This window comes from Salvelinus fontinalis, chromosome 9, assembly GCF_029448725.1.
Source record: "Salvelinus fontinalis isolate EN_2023a chromosome 9, ASM2944872v1, whole genome shotgun sequence".
NCBI lineage: Eukaryota > Metazoa > Chordata > Actinopteri > Salmoniformes > Salmonidae > Salvelinus > Salvelinus fontinalis.
Genome location: NC_074673.1, coordinates 3938797 through 3961296, shown reverse-complemented (window position 1 = coordinate 3961296; position 22500 = coordinate 3938797). Strand labels below are relative to the sequence as shown.

The 22500-nt window shown below is 46.6% G+C and overlaps 1 protein-coding gene across 1 annotated transcript in view; it reads right to left on the bottom strand.

The window, feature by feature from the left end:
- Positions 1 to 1814: 1814 nt before the first annotated feature.
- Positions 1815 to 22500, bottom strand: part of LOC129861916 (homeobox protein aristaless-like 4) — a 38984-nt gene continuing 18298 nt past the window's right edge. The window contains exons 2-4 of the mRNA XM_055933105.1: positions 16309 to 16625; positions 2963 to 3091; positions 1815 to 2502 (exon numbers count right to left, since the gene is read on the bottom strand). Of these exons, the coding sequence (XP_055789080.1) occupies positions 2155 to 2502; positions 2963 to 3091; positions 16309 to 16625 (794 nt within the window). The 3' untranslated portion in view covers positions 1815 to 2154. The remainder of the gene's footprint in view (positions 2503 to 2962; positions 3092 to 16308; positions 16626 to 22500) is intronic.

Genomic DNA, 22500 nt, shown 5'->3' with positions numbered 1-22500 from the left:
AAACCAATCACAGATGTTTTTCAGATGTTCACTTATTACCATATTATTAATACCTCTTAGACAATTGGTCATTGTGTTGCTGTGAGAAGAAAGAGAAAAGTTATGAATGAGGCTGATTCATGAAGACTTTGCTCTGGTTCGTCAATGCTCTTCATCAAGGAGTTTCCTCATTAGAGTTGTAATGTTTCTTTTGTAATGTGCTGTTGTGTCCTCAGAGGAACCAGGCCAGCTTGAAGTGGATTTGTTTCAGGTGGTGGGGTTTCAACAGAACAAGAGAAAAAGGGTGGTGAGCATAGAGAATAGAGAGGAGCAGGGTGGTGAGCATAGAGAATATAGAGGAACAGGGTGGTGAGCATGGAGACTAAAGGGGAACAGGGTGGTGAGCATAGAGAACAAAGAGGAACAGGGTGGTGAGCATGGAGACTAAAGGGGAACAGGGTGGTGAGCATAGAGAATAAAGAGGAACAGGGTGGTGAGCATAGAGAATAAAGGGGAACAGGGTGGTGAGCATGGAGAATAGAGAGGAACAGGGTGGTGAGCATAGAGAATAAAGAGGAACAGGGTGGTGAGCATGGAGAATAGAGAGGAACAGGGTGGTGAGCATAGAGAATAAAGAGGAACAGGGTGGTGAGCATGGAGAATAGAGAGGAACAGGGTGGTGAGCATAGAGAATAAAGAGGAACAGGGTGGTGAGCATGGAGAATAAAGAGGAACAGGGTGGTGAGCATAGAGAATAAAGAGGAACAGGGTGGTGAGCATGGAGAATAGAGAGGAACAGGGTGGTGAGCATAGAGAATAAAGAGGAACAGGGTGGTGAGCATGGAGAATAAAGAGGAACAGGGTGGTGAGCATGGAGAATAAAGAGGAACAGAGTGGTGAGCATAGAGAATAAAGAGGAACAGAGTGGTGAGCATAGAGAATAAAGAGGCACAGAGTGGTGAGCATAGAGAATAAAGAGGAACAGGGTGGTGAGCATAGAGAATAAAGAGGAACAGGGTGGTGAGCATAGAGAATAAAGAGGAACAGGGTGGTGAGCATAGAGAATAAAGAGGAACAGGGTGGTGAGCATAGAGAATAAAGAGGAACAGGGTGGTGAGCATAGAGAATAAAGAGGAACAGGGTGGTGAGCATAGAGAATAAAGAGGAACAGGGTGGTGAGCATAGAGACTAAAGAGGAACAGGGTGGTGAGCATAGAGAATAAAGAGGAACAGGGTGGTGAGCATGGAGAATAGAGAGGAACAGGGTGGTGAGCATAGAGAATAAAGAGGAACAGGGTGGTGAGCATAGAGAATAAAGAGGAACAGGGTGGTGAGCATAGAGAATAAAGAGGAACAGGGTGGTGAGCATAGAGACTAAAGAGGAACAGGGTGGTGAGCATAGAGACTAAAGAGGAACAGGGTGGTGAGCATAGAGAATAAAGAGGAACAGGGTGGTGAGCATAGAGAATAAAGAGGAACAGGGTGGTGAGCATAGAGAATAAAGAGGAACAGGGTGGTGAGCATAGAGACTAAAGAGGAACAGGGTGGTGAGCATAGAGACTAAAGAGGAACAGGGTGGTGAGCATAGAGAATAAAGAGGAACAGGGTGGTGAGCATAGAGAATAAAGAGGAACAGGGTGGTGAGCATAGAGAATAAAGAGGAGCAGGGTGGTGAGCATAGAGAATAAAGAGGAACAGGGTGGTGAGCATAGAGAATAAAGAGGAACAGGGTGGTGAGCATAGAGAATAGAGAGGAACAGGGTGGTGAGCATGGAGAATAAAGAGAGAAAATGGCGCGTTCCCCCATCAGAGATCTTAGAGAACAAGATGCACCACTCCCTCTGTCTCGGGTCTTTCTTTCTCAGCGTCTCCTGCTGATTGTCACGGTGACGTCATAGCTGTTATCATTATAAAGCTGCTGAATTTCGCTGTCATCGTTTCCTGTGATGGTCTCTCCTATCGTCTCGGGGGTTGTAGTTCATTCATTCATTTTCACCTGCTTTGGTATTATTAGTGCTATCAGGTGGCGTAGTCGTAGTCCCATCCTGGTCTTCCTCCTCCTCCTCCTCCTCCCCAGTACTGGGCATGGCCTTGTCCAGGTTCAGGAAAGTATGGAGGCAGGGTTAGGGCGTGTCTGACCAGGGTGGGGCCAGGCCCAGGAACAATCCCATAGCATCATGTGTTCCAGGAGATGGCAGCGCTGTGTTCCTTAGCTTTCATACGCAGCGCCGCGATACTAGAAGACTTTCTGTCTGGGTCGACACCGGTCAGGTCGTAACCATTGAGACCTCCACTCCCTCCGCCCATTCCCCCAGCCCCAAAGAGACTTCCCATGTGTGTCTGTCCCATGTGACCCTCATGACCCACTACGCCCGGGCTGGGCACGCCTAGGTAGTCGGAGACCCCTCCGTGTGGGTGGGGGTGGGGAGGCATGCAGGAGGTGACTGACCCGTCACAGGGCACCACGCAGCCAGGTACAGGAGAGACACCGCTGCCCCCACCTAGCCACGATGGGTTCTGGATCTACATGGAGGAACAGACAAGAGCAGGAGGTTTAGGAGAAATCAAATATTGTAACCCAGAAACAAAATACTGACTAACTTGATTTTCTTCTGGTGGTAAGACAGAGCACCATGACACCATTATGAAAAACAGTGGCTAACTAGCAGAAAGAGCAGATTCAGTCACTCCCCTTTTACAGAACTACCCATGCGCTCCAATTAAAATCTCCGCTTTTACGTCACAAGACATTACTCCAGAGGAGGCTGGATGGGAAGAGTTTTAGGAGGATGGGCTTATAGTAATGGCTGGAATGGAATTCATGGAACGGAGTCAAACACGTGGTTTCCGTACGTTTGATTACCGTTCCATTTATGCCCTGAGCACGTCCTCCTATAGCTCATCCCACCAGCCTCCTCGGGATTACTCTTATTTCTCACTTCCGTGCTTGTTCATACTGTAGTTATGAGCGCTATCCCTGTACCTGGGTGTAGTTCTCTGGTCTGGTGAGGAGGGGTAGCTCGTAGGCAGTAGAGAAGTGAGTCCTGACCTGCTGCATCTGACCAAACCTCTCCCTCTTCCTCCACTTAGCACGTCGGTTCTGGAACCACACCTGCAGAGAGGAAGAGGACACATCAGAAACAAACAATTCAATATGATTCATAATGGTGTCATGGGCTCTGTCTCATCTGATTCTTAATGGTGTCATGGGCTCTGTCTCATCTGATTCATAATGGTGTCATGGGCTCTGTCTCATCTGGTTCATAATGGTGTCATGGGCTCTGTCTCATCTGATTCATAATGGTGTCATGGGCTCTGTCTTATCTGATTCATAATGGTGTCATGGGCTCTGTCTCATCTGATTCATAATGGTGTCATGGGCTCTGTCTCATCTGATTCATAATGGTGTCATGGGCTCTGATTCATAATGGTGTCATGGGCTCTGTCTCATCTGGTTCATAATGGTGTCATGGGCTCTGTCTCATCTGATTCATAATGGTGTCATGGGCTCTGTCTCATCTGATTCATAATGGTGTCATGGGCTCTGTCTCATCTGATTCATAATGGTGTCATGGGCTCTGTCTCATCTGATTCATAATGGTGTCATGGGCTCTGTCTCATCTGATTCATAATGGTGTCATGGGCTCTGTCTCATCTGGTTCATAATGGTGTCATGGGCTCTGTCTCATCTGGTTCATAATGGTGTCATGGGCTCAGTCTCATCTGGTTCATAATGGTGTCATGGACTCAGTCTCATCTGGTTCATAATGGTGTCATGGGCTCTGGTTCATAATGGTGTCATGGGCTCTGTCTCATCTGATTCATAATGGTGTCATGGGCTCTGTCTCATCTGATTCATAATGGTGTCATGGGCTCTGTCTCATCTGGTTCATAATGGTGTCATGGGCTCTGTCTCATCTGATTCATAATGGTGTCATGGGCTCTGTCTCATCTGGTTCATAATGGTGTCATGGGCTCTGGTTCATAATGGTGTCATGGACTCAGTCTCATCTGGTTCATAGGAGGAGGATAAATCAGAAACGACACTTTTAGAAAACAGGGGCTACTAGAAACAGGTAGCCTAGTGGTTGGAGCGTTGAGCCAGTAACCAAAAGGTCGCGGGATCGAATCCCTGAGCTGACAAGGTAAAAATATGTCGTTCTGCCCCTGAACAAGGCAGTTAACCCACTGTTCCTAGGTAGGCTGTCATTGTAAATAAGAATTTGTTCTTAACTGACTTGTGTAGTTAAATGAAGGCTGTCATTGTATAGTTACAGGTAGAACATTTTCTGTTTCCAGGTGGAACCCTTTTTAGTTCCAGGTAGAATGCTTTTTGTTCCAGGTGGAACCATTTTTAGTTCCAGGTAAAATGCTTTTTGTTCCAGGTGGAACCCTTTTTAGTTCCAGGTAGAATGCTTTTTGTTCCAGGTGGAACCCTTTTTAGTTCCAGGTAGAATGCTTTTTGTTCCAGGTGGAACCCTTTTTAGTTCCAGTTAAAACCTTTCCATCAACGATCCACCATATCCACCACAGAGATACATCCTACATGGATACATTTTGATGGACCTGCCTTTGTTATGACAAACCAGAAAAATCAACTCCGTTCAACTAGTGAGAGTAGCCTGACATGAGACTGTCTAAACCACCCGGGGTGAAGAAACCCGTCTAAACCACCCGGGGTGAAGAAACCCATCTAAACCACCCGGGGTGAAGAAACCCGTCTACACGTTCAACTAGAGAGAGTAGCCTGACATGAGACTGTCTAAACCACCCGGGGTGAAGAAACCCATCTAAACCACCCGGGGTGAAGAAACCCGTCTACACGTTCAACTAGAGAGAGTAGCCTGACATGAGACTGTCTAACCCACCCGGGGTGAAGAAACCCGTCTAAACCACCCGGGGTGAAGAAACCCGTCTACACGTTCAACTAGTGAGAGTAGCCTGACATGAGACTGTCTAACCCACCCGGGGTGAAGAAACCCGTCTACACGTTCAACTAGAGAGAGTAGCCTGACACGAGACTGTCTAACCCACCCGGGGTGAAGAAACCCGTCTAAACCACCCGGGGTGAAGAAACCCGTCTACACGTTCAACTAGTGAGAGTAGCCTGACATGAGACTGTCTAACCCACCCGGGGTGAAGAAACCCGTCTAAACCACCCGGGGTGAAGAAACCCGTCTAAACCACCCGGGGTGAAGAAACCCGTCTACACGTTCAACTAGAGAGAGTAGCCTGACATGAGACTGTCTAAACCACCCGGGGTGAAGAAACCCGTCTAAACCACCCGGGGTGAAGAAACCCGTCTACACGTTCAACTAGAGAGAGTAGCCTGACATGAGACTGTCTAACCCACCCGGGGTGAAGAAACCCATCTACACGTTCAACTAGTGAGAGTAGCCTGACATGAGACTGTCTAAACCACCCGGGGTGAAGAAACCCGTCTACACGTTCAACTAGAGAGAGTAGCCTGACATGAGACTGTCTAACCCACCCGGGGTGAAGAAACCCATCTACACGTTCAACTAGTGAGAGTAGCCTGACATGAGACTGTCTAACCCACCCGGGGTGAAGAAACCCATCTACACGTTCAACTAGAGAGAGTAGCCTGACATGAGACTGTCTAACCCACCCGGGGTGAAGAAACCCATCTACACGTTCAACTAGAGAGAGTAGCCTGACATGAGACTGTCTAACCCACCCGGGGTGAAGAAACCCATCTACACGTTCAACTAGAGAGAGTAGCCTGACATGAGACTGTCTAACCCACCCGGGGTGGTTTAAGGGTGGTTTAAGGGTGGTTTAAGGCCCTGCCATAGGTTGCAGGGTTGACGTGTCTTTAAAGTTCTGTTGATGTTTCTCGGGATGCTGTGTCTCATTGTCACTGCAGGTTGCTGAGCTCTTCTCCCTTGGAATGTTGTACGTGATCCACATGTGGACCGGGGGCGTCTCATCCACATGTGGACCGGGGGCGTCTCATCCACATGTGGACCTGGGGCGTCTCATCAATCACACAGTAGACTAGACCAGGTGTGCTCACCTCCGCTGTCATCACAACAGGACTCCTCTCGTATAGTACATTCAACAACCACTGAAACCACTGCCACATTTTCTAGAAGAGTCTTTGTGTTACTGTACAGTATGTTGGCGAGTATTGAAATAGGTAGAAAGGGTTGGGGGAGAGGGGAGAGTGGGAGAGTGGTTGGGGAGAAGGGGAGAATGGGAAAGGGGTTGGGGAGAGTTGAGAGAGGGGTAGAGGGAGGGGGAGAGGGGGAGAGGGGATAGGGGAAAGTGGTTGGGGAGAGGGGAAAGGGGTTGGGGGGGAGGGGGTTGGGGGAGAATGTCATGGGGAGAGAAGGAGAGGGGTTAGGGGAGAGGAGAGTCCTGGGGGAGAGGGGTTGGGGGAGAAGGTGGTGGGGAGAAGGGAGAGGTGTTGGGGAGAAGGGAGAGGGTTTGGGAGAGAGGGGGAGAGGGGTTGGGGGAGAGGGGTTGAGGGAGAGGGGGAGAGGGGAAGGGGTTGTGGGAGAGAGGTTCAGGAGAGGGGAGAGAGGTTGTGGGAGAGGGGAGAGGGGGTGAGGAGTTGGGGGAGAGAGGGGAGAGGAGTTGGGGAGGAAGTCCTGGGGAGAGAGAGAGAGAGTACTGGGGGAGAGGGGTTGGGGGAGAGGTGTTGGGGAGAAGGGAGAGGGTTTTGGAGAGTGTTTGGTAGAGAGCGGAGAGGGGGAGAGGGGTTGGGGGAGAGGGGTTGGTGGAGAGGGGGGGAGTGGTTGGGGGAAAGAGGAGAGGGGAGAGGGGGAGAGGGGTTGGGAGAGAGGGGTTGGGGGACGGGTGAGAGGGGGAGAAGGGGTTGGGGTAGAGCAGGGGTGTCAAACATACGGCCCGCGGGCCGGAACCGGCCCCCAAGGAGGTTCGATCAGGCCCGCAGGATAATTTGAAAGTGGAAAAAATGCATAAAAGACATGGAATTAATATTTTTAATTCGCTGCAAATCATGGATTATCCGCTAAGGGGCGCACTCTTTCCATCAGAGTAGAAGACAAGCCGCATCACTGAGACAGACTGAAAACAGCAGACGGTATCAATGCGCCATCTGCTGCTTGTTACGACGTTGTTAATACCTTGGTCTCTACCTCTCCGCTACACCCTCATTAGCCAAAATGTCGTTATCCAAACGGAGAAAAGTAGATAAGGAGTGTAGAATTTTCAAAGAAAAATGGACCACGTCCTATTTATTTACAGAGATGCACGGAAAACCTTCGTGCTTGGTGTGTTTGCAACAAGTTTCGGTATTGAAGGAATATAATATTCGACGCCACTACGAGACTCATCACAGCGAAAAATATGACGGCTTGCAAGGACAACTGAGAAGAGATAAGATTAACGAATTGCTGGCGGGTCTGAGGAAACAGCAGTCAACTTTCATCCAGAGCCGAGAAGTCAGTGAAGCAGCGGTAAAAGCCAGCTACCAGTGTGATGCAGATTTGAAGGGCAAATTTGCCTCTGTAGGTCTGGACAGATTTTATCAGTATCTACTACCAGGGTACCCCAAATTAACAGCCCTGGCTGCTAAAATTTTGTGCATGTTTGGGACAACCTACCTTTGTGAACAAATTTTCTCAGTGATGAATATCAATAAAACAAAAATGCGTTCAACGCTCACAAACAAGCACTTAAATGACATTCTGAAAGTGACAGCTAGTCAGGACATGACACCTGGTGTTGATGTACTTGTACAGGCCAAAAGATGCCAAGTTTCAGGAACAAATACAAGTCCAGACTAGACTAACACCTTTAAAATGCTGCCTTAGATACTGTTTGCATTGAAAGAATACAGCTCTGTGAAGATGAATCCTTACTGTGGTGATTTAAAAAATGTGCACTTTAATGTTAGTCAGCAGCTTCAAAACAAAAGTTGTGTGATGGAATTCTACTGTTCATACAACTCCATAAATTTTCAGTATGTATTGTATGTGTATGTATGTTTCATGTATGAAGTTTACAGATTTACAGGACAGGCGAACACTTTCTTCATTACACATTTAAAATCACTCTCCTTAGTTTGTAAGGTGTACGCAGGGATTACATTTAGATTTTATATGCGTATGTGTAAGTGGTTTAAAAATTCCTTTCTTTAAAAGTCTCATTTAATCTTAAAGTGCATTACTATATTTTTCAGTACCAATTAAAGTTTTGTGCCTTTGTACAATCAGTGGGATCAGTTGCAATGCATATTTGTGAATGATAAAAGTAAATTGCACATTTGTCTAAGGAAATATGAGGTGTTTCATGAAATGTTTTGTAAAAGGATAGTTCATTAAATTTCAATATTTTCCTAATGTTCTTGTGCTTCTTTACACCAAAACAAAGGAAAGACATGATATTTTGGTTATTTATAGCAGAGTATGGTATAATTTTAATGGTCCGGCCCACTTGACATCTCCCTAGGCCGTATGTGGCCCACGATGCGAAATGAGTTTGACACCCCTGGGGTAGAGAGTCATTTTGAGTCTCTCTTCCCTGAAGTTTCTTCCACCCGTCTCTCCCTCTCTCTCTCTCTCTCTCTCTTTCTCTCCTCCCCTCTCTCTCTCTCTCTCTCTCTCTTTTTCTCTCCTCCCCCCTCTCTCTCTCTCTCTCTTTCTCTCCTCCCCCCTCTCTCTCTCTCTCTCTCTCTCTCTCTCTTTCTCTCCTCCCCTCTCTCTCTCTCTCTCTCTCTCTTTTTCTCTCCTCCCCCCTTTCTCTCTCTCTCTCTTTCTCTCCTCCCCCCTCTCTCTCTCTCTCTCTCTCTCTCTCTCTCTTTCTCTCCTCCCCTCTCTCTCTCTCTCTCTCTCTCTCTTTCTCTCCTCCCCTCTCTCTCTCTCCGTCTCTCTCTTTCTCTCCTCCCCTCTCTCCCCGTCTCTCTCTTTCTCTCCTCCCCTCTCTCTCTCTCTCTCTCTCTCTTTCTCTCCTCCCCCCTCTCTCTCCGTCTCTCTCTTTCTCTCCTCCCCTCTCTCTCTCTTTCTCTCCTCCCCTCTCTCTTCGTCTCTCTCTTTCTCTCCTCCCCTCTCTCTCTCTCTTTCTCTCCTCCCCTCTCTCTCTCTCTCTCTCTCTCTCTCTCTCTCTCTCTTTCTCTCCTCCCCTCTCTCTCCGTCTCTCTCTTTCTCTCCTCCCCTCTCTCTCTTTCTCTCCTCCTCTCTCTCTCTCTCTCTCTCTCTCTTTCTCTCCTCCCCTCTCTCTCTCTTTCTCTCCTCCCCTCTCTCCCCGTCTCTCTCTTTCTCTCCTCCCCCCCTCTCTCTCTCTCTCTCTCTCTCTCTCTTTCTCTCCTCCCCTCTCTCTCTCTCTCTCTTTCTCTCCTCCCCCCTCTCTCTCTCTCTCTTTCTCTCCTCCCCTCTCTCTCTCTCTCTCTCTCTCTCTCTCTCTCCGTCTCTCTCTTTCTCTCCTCCCCTCTCTCTCCATCTCTCTCTTTCTCTCCTCCCCTCTCTCTCTTTCTCTCCTCCTCTCTCTCTCTCTCTTTCTCTCCTCCCCTCTCTCTCTCTCTTTCTCTCCTCCCCTCTCTCTCCGTCTCTCTTTCTCTCCTCCTCTCTCTCTCTCTCTCTTTCTCTCCTCCCCTCTCTCTCTCTCTCTCTCTTTCTCTCCTCCCCTCTCTCTCTCTCTCTCTCTTTCTCTCCTCCTCTCTCTTTCTCTCCTCCCCGCTCTCTCCGTCTCTCTCTTTCTCTCCTCCCCTCTCTCTCTCTCTCTCCCTTTCTCTCCTCCCCTCTCTCTCTGTCTCTCTTTCTCTCCTCCCCTCTCTCTCTCTCTCTCTTTCTCTCCTCCCCTCTCTCTCTCTCTCTCTTTCTCTCCTCCCCTCTCTCTCTCTCTCTCTTTCTCTCCTCCCCTCTCTCTCTCTCTCTCTCTCTTTCTCGCCTCCCCTCTCTCTCTCTCTCTCTCTCTTTCTCGCCTCCCCTCTCTCTCTCTCTCTTTCTCTCCTCCCCTCTCTCTCTGTCTCTCACTCTCTCTCCTCCCTTTCTATTCGGCGAAGGAAAGTGGGGATATTGGAAAGTGAGATGGGAGAATGTTCAAACTGGAGATTGTTTTCATTTCATGTTTAATTTCCTGACGCCTAAGTCCTTGGCTTTCCTCAGCTAACCCCTCTGACCTTCTGGAGACTCACAGACTGGAGCAGTGGACTAGCTACACACACACACACACGCACACACACGCACACACACACACCACACACACACACACACACACACACACACACACACACACACACACACACACACACACACAACATACATTTTTCCATCCTTACCCACTCACATTAACATTAACACATTTTAAAATCTAAAACACTTGTCCAGAATTAAACACAGTCCAATTAATACATTCCTGTCATCTTCTACTGGGACCCATTTTAACATGACGTCCTCCTCTAAGGCTCTGGGTGCATTGTGGGTCATATATCGCTGAGGATTTTGCTCGAGTGTCAGCGTGTGTGCTGCTTCCCGTTGAGCGGCAGTAGGAACAGAGAACACGAGGCCAAATAGTTGTGAGGAGAGAACACCGAGGGAAGATTATGAAGTCAGACGTGATGTTCATCGCTGATGCTGGTCTCCTATTCCCAAAGCCGGAGTCACAGCAGAGCAGCAACCCCCTCTCAGTTCAGCTAGCAGGATCAGAACCAGCCTAACAGCTGGCTGCGCAGTTATGTTAGCTAGTTAGCACTAGTTAGCATGAAAACACAAGAGCCGTGACGTTAGCTCAGCTGAACAGGAAAACTCACTTCTCTCTCTCAGTGTATATGATGTTCTGATCCCCATTTGGATTATGATCTTACGGTGTTCTCGACTATAAAATTGTTCTGGACTCTGTCATGTATTTTATGTTTTGTGTGGAAACCCTGGAAAAGTAGTTGCAGCGTTGTGCAATATCTAATGGGAATCCTAATAAACTCAACTTTAGATAGCGTCAATGAATTAGAAACATAACGGAGAACCCTGGGATAGCTAGCTATAAAATATTAACCCAGTTCTGGGTTGGCCCCCCCCCGTAACCCCCCCCCACCCCCCCGTGGCGGAGATCTTTGTGGGCTATACTCGGCCTTGTCTCAGGATGGTAAGTTGGTGGTTGAAGATCCCTCTAGATCTTCCCTCTAGATCTTGAAGATCCCAGCCCCCACACCACTAGATCCCTCTAGTGGTGTGGGGGCTGTGCTTTGGCAAAGTGGGTGGGGTTATATCCTTCCTGTTTGGCCCTGTCCGGGGGTATCATCGGATGGGGCCACAGTGTCTCCTGACCCCTCCTGTCTCAGCCTCCAGTATTTATGCTGCAGTAGTTTATGTGTCGGGGGGCTAGGGTCAGTTGGTTATATCTGGAGTACTTCTCCTGTCTTATCCAGTGTCCTGTGTGAATTTAAGTATGCTCTCTCTAATTCTCTCGTTCTCTCTTGCTTTCTCTCTCTCGGAGGACCTGAGCCCTAGGTCTCCTTGCTGTCCCCAGTCCACCTGGCCGTGCTGCTGCTCCAGTTTCAACTGTTCTGCCTGCGGCTATGGAACCCTGACCTGTTAATCGGACATGCTACCTGTCCCAGACCTGCTGTTTTCAACTCTCTAGAGACCGCAGGAGCGGTAGAGATACTCTTAATGATCGGCTATGAAAAGCCAACTGACATTTACTCCTGAGGTGCTGACTTGCTGCACCCTCGACAACTACTGTGATTATTATTATTTGACCATGCTGGTCATTTATGAACATTTGAACATATTGGCCATGTTCTGTTATAATCTCCACCCGGCACAGCCAGAAGAGGACTTTCCACCCCTCATAGCCTGGTTCCTCTCTAGGTTTCTTCCTAGGTTTTGGCCTTTCTAGGGAGTTTTTCCTAGCCACCGTGCTTCTACACCTGCATTGCTTGCTGTTTGGGGTTTTAGGCTGGGTTTCTGTACAGCACTTTGAGATATCAGCTGATGTACGAAGGGCTATATAAATACATTTGATTTGATTTGATTCTAAACTGTATTGGACAGTTTCTTTATTGACCCATTCTGTTTCTTCTTTACCTCACTGTGTCACGCGCTGACCGTAGAGCCTTTTATGTCTCTATTTGGTTTGGTCAGGGTGTGATTTGGGGTGGGCATTCTATGTTTTTGTTTTCTATGATTTTGTATTTCTATGTTTTGGCCGGGTGTGGTTCTCAATCAGGGACAGCTGTCTATCGTTGTCTCTGATTGAGAACCATACTTAGGTAGCCCTTTCCCTTCTTTCAGTGTGGGTAGTTGACTTTGTTTGTGACACTTAGCCTTAAGCTTCACGGTTGTTTCTTTCGTTTGTTGTTTTGTTGGCGACATTTCTAAAATAAAAAATAAAATTGTACGCTCACCACGCTGGTCTTCTTCCAGGCCGTGACACCGGATATACAGTCGGAAGTTGACATACACCTTTTCCAAATACATTTCAACTCCGTTTTTCACAATTCCTGACATTTAATCCTAGTAAAAATTCCCTGTTTTAGGTCAGTTAGGATTCACCACTTTATTTTAAGAATGTGAAATGTCAGAATAATATTAGAGAGAATGATTTATTTCAGCTTTTACTTCTTTCATCACATTCCCAGTGGGTCAAAAGTTTACATACACTCAATTAGTATTTGGTTTTAAATTACTTAACTTGGGTCAAACGTTTCAGGTAGCCTTCTACAAGCTTCACACAATAAGTTGGGTGAATTTTGGCCCATTCCTCCTGACAGAGCTGGTGTAACTGAGTCAGGTTTGTAGGTGTCTTTGCTCGTACACACTTTTTCAGTTCTGCCCACAGATTTTCTATAGGATTGAGGTCAGGGCTTTGTGATGGCCACTCCAATACCTTGACTTTGTTGTCCTTAAGCCATTTTGCCAGAACTTTGGAAGTATGCCTGGGGTCATTGTCCATTTGGAAGACCCATTTGTGATCAAGCTTTAACTTCCTGACTGATGACTCGAGATGTTGCTTCAATATATTCACATAATTTTCCTGCCTCATGATGCCATCTATTTAGTGAAGTGCACCAGTCCCTCTTGCAGCAAAGCACCCCCAGAACATGATGCTGCCACCCCCGTGCTTCACGGTTGGGATGGTGTTCTTCGGCTTGCAAGCGTTCCCCTTTTTCCTCCAAACATAATGATGGTCATTATGGACAGACAGTTATATTTTTGTTTCATTAGACCAGAGGACATTTCTCCAAAAAGTAAGATCTTTGTCCCCATGTGCAGTTGCAAACCATAGTCTGGCTTTTTTATGGCGGTTTTGGAGCAGTGGCTTCTTCCTTGCTGAGCGGCCTTTCAGGTTATGTCGATATAGGACTCGTTTCCTCCAGCATCTTCACAAGGTCCTTTGCTGTTGTTCTGGGATTGATTTACACTTTTTGCACCAAAGTACGTTCATCTCTAGGAGACAGAACGCGTCTCCATCCTGAGCGGTATGATGGCTACGTGGTTCCAGGGTGTTTATACTTGCGTACTATTGTTTGTTCAGATGAACGTGGTACCTTCAGGCATTTAGAAATTGCTCCCAAGGGTGAACCAAACTTGTGGAGGTTCACAATTCACAATTTCTGAGGTCTTGGCTGATTTCTTTTTATTTTCCCATGATGTCAAGCAAAGAGGCACTGAGTTTGAAGGTAGGCCTTGAAATACATCCACAGGTACACCTCCAATTGACTCAAATGATGTCAATTAGCCTATCAGAAGCTTCTAAAGCCATGACAATATTTTGTGGAATTCTCCAAGCTGTTCAAAGGCACAGTCAACTTAGTGTATGTAAACTTCTGACCTACTGCAATTGTGATACAGTGAATTATAAGTAAAATTGTTAACAAGAAATGTGTGGAGTGGTTGAAAAACGAGTTTTAATGACTCCAACCTATGTGTATGTGAACTTCCGACTTCAACTGAATATGATGTCATACTTTACGTTGTAGTAAAAAAAATGTACTGTAAACATAAAACAATAGATAAACAATAAACAATAAACAAAACAAGAATAAAAACCCAGTTCTCACAGACAAAGAACAGACAGAAATATCCTGTCTATCTAGCTAGCAACTAATCTACCAATGGTAACCAATACAGAGCACTACTTCTATCAATGGTAACCAATACAGAGCACTACTTCTATCAATGGTAACCAATACAGAGCACTACTTCTATCAATGGTAACCAATACAGAGCACTACTTCTATCAATGGTAACCAATACAGAGCACTACTTTTACAAATGGAGAGAGAGAGAGAGACAGAGAGAGAGAGACAGAGAGAGAGAGACAGAGAGAGAGAAAGAGAGAGAGAGAGAGAGACAGAGAGACAGAGAGAGAGAGAGAGAGAGAGAGAGAGATCTGGGGCTTAGAGTGCAGCTCGGCAGTGATGCAGTAATTGCTAAAGACGTTGACAGCAAAAGGCAGCTTACTGAGCCATTATAGAGCTTTGTTTATGTTCCACAGCCTGGAGGAAGGGGGAGAGGAGATGGAGGGCAGACAGAGCAGAGAGAGAGGGGTGGTGGAGAGACTGGTGGAAAGAGGGAGGGGTGAAGAGAGGAAGGGCGCGAGAGGGGTGGAGAGAGGGAGTGAGAGAGGTGGAGAGAGGGAGGGAGCAGAGAGAGAGGTTGGAAGGAGAAAAGGCAGAGGGTGGGGGAGATAAGTGGAGAGAGAGAAGGTGTGCCGAAAGAGAGGTGTGGAGAAAGGGAGGGGTGGAGAGGGAGGGTTGGAGAGAGGGAGCGAGAGCAACAACTCGAAAAGCAGCTTTGAAATCTAGCCCTCTCGCTCTCTCTCCCGCACTCACTCCCTTTCCCTCCCTCCATTCCTCCCTCCCTCGCTCCATCTCTTTTCTTTGAAACCTCCCTCTCTCTTCCTCACTTCCTCACTCCCTTTTCCTCCCTCCCTCCATCCTTCTTCCTCCCTTCTTAAACCCAGTCAGAGTCAAGAGTACTAATTACACAAAGTAAACAAGGAAACTGATGATAGCTAACGAATGTTATATAGTCAATAAAACGTCTACATGGAAATAAACGTTCCTTACGATGGGATTTTGTTAGTTCTGGCAGACAACCTCTGTACTTTAAAAAATGTTAACTGTTGTCACCTTGTGAGATGAAAAAGGATTCAAGGATGATTTGCAAGGAGACACTACAGAGGTCCTTGATATAACAAAGTAGAACAATATAATGATATGTACCTGGACTTTGTCTGTAGTTCTAAGATGGACCCTTTCCTTGGATAAAATTGTTAGGGTTTAGTCTTGATTGCATGTGTATTTAAAGGTAGGGTTTTCTTTTTGAAATTACGGATCAGGTCTCCGTAGCGACTCAACAGAGTGTGCTGTGTGCTTGTTAGACTGGGTGGAGAGTTAAATGTCATGCATCTGGTGGTATAGATGTTCTCTGTTAGGTTACTCAATGACGACAGCAGCCTCACACACACACACACACACACACACACACACACACACACACACACACACACACACACACACACACACACACACACACACACACACACACACACACACACACACACACACACACACACACACACACACACACACACACACATGAATGCAGGGATTTTACTGTACCGTCACTAGACCAGACCAGGTTCTGTCCCTGACAATGTTTCAGAGCGTGCTGGGAAATTAAACGTGGCATTTCAAAGTGTTTCTACTCCCCGAGCCAAATAGCTTTGATGACTTTCCCTTCTCTCTCTCTCTCTCTCTCTCTCTCTCTCTCTCTCTCTCTCTCTCTCTCTCTCTCTCTCTCCATCTCTCTCTCCCTCCATCTCTTTCACTATCACTCTCTCTCCCTCTCTCTCTTTCACTCTCTCTCTCTTTCACTCTCTCTCTCTCTCTCTCTCTCTCTCTCTCTTTCTCTCTCTCTCTCTCTGTCTCTCTCTCTCTCACTCTCCCTCTCTCTCTCTCCATCTCTTTCACTCTCTCTCTCTCCATCTCTTTCACTCTCTCTCCCTCTCTCCCTCTCTCTCTCTCCCTCTCTCCCTCTCTCTTCACACGCCAATATCTTCTCTCTCACAGCCCTCCTTCTCTCTGTCAGGTCCCTGGGTTAATATTTACATGTTGAAATGGACGGAGCGTCTACAGTAGTTTCTATAGTAGTCCCCTTGGCCCTAAGCCTTTGGTGTTTGCAGATCTGTATGGTGGAAGCTCCACCTCTACACTGTTTAGACTCATCCAGACCCTTCAGATCTGCAAACAGAAGAGTCAGGGCCAAGAGGAAAGGGGGAAGGGGAGAGAACTGGGTGTCAAAGTTCTCCAGATGGACTACGGCCTTTATCACGGACTCGCTGGTCGTACACTTGAGCCAGGTGAAAGGTCAAAGATCAGAGGTTTCCTCTTTTCACCTGTACTCTAGCCTCTGTCAGATCGGTCCTCAACGCCAGTTGTTCTCTAACGTAGACGTCAGGATAGTGCGTCTTCTGAAACACCTTCTCTAGTTCCTCCAGCTGGTAGGAGGTGAACGTGGTGCGGTTACGTCTCTTCTTTCCCTTGTTGCTGTCTGCTGCCTCGCTCCCTTTGTCCACGAGACTGGAGAGGTGGCCGGAGCCCTGACCTCTGACCCCTAACCCTGGTTCCTTCAGGTTCAGGTAGGAACCTTCCATCCCGGGAGAGTCGGTGTTTGAGGCCAGCTCAGATTCGGTTAGACCGCCGTTGTCTTTGGCTGTTGGGAGGGAGAGAGAAGAGAGTACAGTACAGGGGGATGTGTGAGGAACAGCAAGTCATTCTCTTGTCCTGAGTTATATTTTAATAAAGATAGGCTTACCATTTCCTAACGTTTCTGTTCATTGTGATTATGTCAACTTGTGACTGACATACTTAACTAAATAACTAACTAACTAACTATCTATCTAACTAACTAACTAACTAACTAACTAACTAACTAACTAACTAACTAACTAACTAACTAACTACCCACCCAACTAACTAACTAACTAACTATCTATCTATCTATCTATCTATCTAACTAACTAACTACACACCCACCCACCCACCCACCCACCCACCTAACTAACTAACTAACTACCCACCCACCCACCTAACTAACTAACTAACTAACTGACTAACTGGTCCACCTCCAAGCCCAGAGGTCTCTCTGCTCACCATCCCGGTCTCTATATGGAGTGGTATAACATCATCCCCTTTTTCCCTGTGATGCTTTTGAAGGTTCAAAGGTCGCTCTACAGCGAGTTTAAAAAGAGATTCAGAGGAGAAATCTGCTTCTCTGTTTGACAGGTATGTCACAACAATACACTTTCACTGTGCACAACCCTCACACACACACACACACACACACACACACACACACACACACACAACCCCTCCGCATCATGTTACTCAATCCCCATCGGAATGATGATCCAAAAGCTGTCCAATCCCACACATTATTATTTATTATTTATTTAAGCAGACAAATTCTTATTTACAATGACGGCCTACCCCCCGGCCAAACCCAGACGACGCTGGGCCAATTGTGCACCGCCCCGATGGGACTCCCAATCACGGCCGGATGTGATACAGCCTGGATTTGAACCAGGGACAGTGTGATGCATCTTGCACTGAGATGCAGTGCCTAAGACCACTGCGCCACTCGAGAGCCTTGTGTATCAAAGCAACCACGCCACCCACACACGTGCCTACGCACAGACACACACACACGCATACGTAGACACACACACACACACACACACACCTCCTCTCAGACATAAACAACATTATGTTTGTCACTTGACATTTCAATATCCTCCATTTTGTCTCCATTTTATCCTCCATGAGTTTTTTTGCTTCATTTTTAGGTCTCCTAGATGATGAATACAGTATAACCCTTCTGCTTTGATAAACAAACAGCTGTGTGGGTAAATAAACTGAAGGGTTCAGGTTCTAGAATAAACTGAAGGGTTCTGGATCTAGAATAAACTGAAGGGTTCTGGTTCTAGAATAAACTGAAGGGTTCAGGTTCTAGAATAAACTGAAGGGTTCTGGTTCTAGAATGAACTGAAGGGTTCTGGATCTAGAATAAACTGAAGGGTTCTGGTTCTAGAATAAACCAAAGGGTTCAGGTTCTAGAATAAACTGAAGGGTTCAGGTTCTAGAATAAACTGAAGGGTTCTGGTTCTAGAATAAACCGAAGAGTTCTGGTTCTAGAATAAACTGAAGGGTTCTGGTTCTAGAATAAACTGAAGGGTTCTGGTTCGAGAATAAACTGAAGGGTTCAGGTTCTAGAATAAACTGAAGGGTTCAGGTTCTAGAATAAACTGAAGGGTTCTGGTTCTAGAATAAACCGAAGAGTTCTGGTTCTAGAATAAACTGAAGGGTTCAGGTTCTAGAATAAACTGAAGGGTTCTGGTTCTAGAATGAACTGAAGGGTTCTGGATCTAGAATAAACTGAAGGGTTCTGGTTCTAGAATAAACCAAAGGGTTCAGGTTCTAGAATAAACTGAAGGGTTCAGGTTCTAGAATAAACTGAAGGGTTCTGGTTCTAGAATAAACCGAAGAGTTCTGGTTCTAGAATAAACTGAAGGGTTCTGGAACTTGTGGTTTGAGGTTCTGGTAGAACAGTGTACTCTCTGTTTGCATTTCCTGGTCATGGTGCGCTCTTATCCTGGGTATTGTTCAGTAGGGCTTTAAGAGTTTTAAAACGCTTTCAAACTGCAAACTATACACCTTCAGCTCAGGAGTCAGAAAGGAATATCAACACGCTTTAGTGGGAAACCCTTGCGTGTGTCAGAGTTAATAAGATCATGGCATAGTTTAGCAGTGACGGAGACAGTTAGCTAGGCGTGTGCTACTTGTATTGTTTGTTTCCCTGGATTAGCTGGCCTCTGGCTAACTACGGCTAACAAGCTCTGGTTAAACCCACATTGACATGTCAACAATCACCCCTGTCTGCCGTAACAACACCCATAAAAAACCAGGGCCCGTATCCACAAAGCTCCGGGTTGCTGACCTGGGATCTGGTACCCCCCCCCCCCCTGTCCATATCATTGTCTCTAGACATGTCTCAGGGCAAGTCTCTGGCTAACAAACCTTGAGATGTCAATAGTCACCCCTGTCTGCCATAACAACACCCCTGTCTGCCATAACAACACCCCTGTCTGCCATAACAACACCCCTGTCTGCCATAACAACACCCCTGTCTACTATAACACCCCTGTCTACTATAACAACACCCCTGTCTACTATAACAACACCCCTGTCTACTATAACAACACCCCTGTCTGCCATAACACCACCCCTGTCTACCATAACAACACCCCTGTCTGCCATAACAACACCCCTGTCTGCCATAACAACACCCCTGTCTGCCATAACAACACCCCTGTCTACCATAACAACACCCCTGTCTACCATAACACCCCTGTCTGCCATAACAACACCCCTGTCTACCATAACAACACCCCTGTCTACCATAACAACACCCCTGTCTACTATAACACCCCTGTCTACTATAACAACACCCCTGTCACTATAACAACACCCCTGTCTACTATAACACCCCTGTCTACTATAACACCCCTGTCTGCCATAACAACACCCCTGTCTACTATAACAACACCCCTGTCTACTATAACACCCCTGTCTACTATAACACCCCTGTCTACTATAACACCCCTGTCTACTATAACACCACCCCTGTCTACTATAACACCACCCCTGTCTACTATAACACCACCCCTGTCTACTATAACACCACCCCTGTCTACTATAACACCACCCCTGTCTACTATAACAACACCCCTGTCTACAATAACACCCCTGTCTACTATAACACCCCTGTCTACTATAACACCCCTGTCTACTATAACACCCCTGTCTACTATAACACCACCCCTGTCTACTATAACACCACCCCTGTCTACTATAACACCACCCCTGTCTACTATAACACCACCCCTGTCTACTATAACAACACCCCTGTCTACTATAACACCCCTGTCTACTATAACAACACCCCTGTCTACTATAACACCCCTGTCTACTATAACACCCCTGTCTACCATAACACCCCTGTCTACTATAACACCACCCCTGTCTACCATAACAACACCCCTGTCTACTATAACACCCCTGTCTACTATAACACCACTCCTGTCTACTATAACAACACCCCTGTCTACCATAACACCCCTGTCTACTATAACAACACCCCTGTCTACTATAACACCACCCCTGTCTACTATAACACCACCCCTGTCTACTATAACAACACCCCTGTCTACTATAACACCCCTGTCTACTATAACAACACCCCTGTCTACTATAACACCACCCCTGTCTACCATAACAACACCCCTGTCTACTATAACACCCCTGTCTACTATAACACCCCTGTCTACTATAACAACACCCCTGTCTACTATAACACCACCCCTGTCTACCATAACACCACCCCTGTCTACTATAACACCACCCCTGTCTACTATAACAACACCCCTGTCTACTATAACAACACCCCTGTCTACTATAACACCCCTGTCTGCCATTTCAACACCCCTGTCTACCATAACAACACCCCTGTCTACTATAACAACACCCCTGTCTACTATAACACCCCTGTCTGCCATTTCAACACCCCTGTCTACCATAACAACACCCCTGTCTACCATAACAACACCCCTGTCTGCCATAACAACACCCCTGTCTACTATAACAACACCCCTGTCTACTATAACACCCCTGTCTACTATAACACCACCCCTGTCTACCATAACACCCCTGTCTACTATAACAACACCCCTGTCTACTATAACACCCCTGTCTACTATAACAACACCCCTGTCTACTATAACACCACCCCTGTCTACTATAACACCACCCCTGTCTACTATAACAACACCCCTGTCTACTATAACACCACCCCTGTCTACTATAACAACACCCCTGTCTACTATAACAACACCCCTGTCTACTATAACACCCCTGTCTACCATAACAACACCCCTGTCTACCATAACAACACCCCTGTCTACTATAACAACACCCCTGTCTACTATAACAACACCCCTGTCTACCATAACACCCCTGTCTACTATAACACCCCTGTCTACTATAACAACACCCCTGTCTACTATAACAACACCCCTGTCTACCATAACACCCCTGTCTACTATAACACCCCTGTCTACTATAACAACACCCCTGTCTACTATAACACCCCTGTCTACTATAACAACACCCCTGTCTACTATAACAACACCCCTGTCTACTATAACAACACCCCTGTCTACTATAACACCCTGTCTACTATAACAACACCCCTGTCTACTATAACAACACCCCTGTCTACTATAACAACACCCCTGTCTACTATAACACCCCTGTCTACTATAACAACACCCCTGTCTACTATAACAACACCCCTGTCTACTATAACACCCCTGTCTACTATAACAACACCCCTGTCTACTATAACACCCCTGTCTACTATAACAACACCCCTGTCTACTATAACAACACCCCTGTCTACTATAACAACACCCCTGTCACTATAACAACACCCCTGTCTACTATAACACCACCCCTGTCTACTATAACACCCCTGTCTACCATAACAACACCCCTGTCTACCATAACAACACCCCTGTCTGCCATAACAACACCCCTGTCTACTATAACAACACCCCTGTCTACTATAACACCCCTGTCTACTATAACACCCCTGTCTACTATAACACCACCCCTGTCTGCCATAACAACACCCCTGTCTGCCATAACAACACCCCTGTCTACTATAACAACACCCCTGTCTACTATAACACCCCTGTCTACTATAACACCACCCCTGTCTACTATAACACCCCTGTCTACTATAACACCACCCCTGTCTACTATAACAACACCCCTGTCTACTATAACACCCCTGTCTACTATAACACCACCCCTGTCTACTATAACACCACCCCTGTCTACTATAACACCACCCCTGTCTACTATAACACCCCTGTCTACTATAACAACACCCCTGTCTACTATAACAACACCCCTGTCTACTATAACAACACCCCTGTCCACTATAACAACACCCCTGTCTACTATAACAACACCCCTGTCTACCATAACACCCCTGTCTACTATAACAACACCCCTGTCTACTATAACAACACCCCTGTCTACTATAACAACACCCCTGTCTACTATAACAACACCCCTGTCTACTATAACACCACCCCTGTCTACTATAACACCCCTGTCTACTATAACAACACCCCTGTCTACCATAACAACACCCCTGTCTACTATAACACCCCTGTCTACCATAACACCCCTGTCTACTATAACAACACCCCTGTCTACTATAACAACACCCCTGTCTACTATAACAACACCCCTGTCTACCATAACAACACCCCTGTCTACTATAACACCCCTGTCTACTATAACACCCCTGTCTACTATAACAACACCCCTGTCTACTATAACAACACCCCTGTCTACTATAACACCACCCCTGTCTACTATAACAACACCCCTGTCTACTATAACACCCCTGTCTACCATAACACCCCTGTCTACTATAACAACACCCCTGTCTACTATAA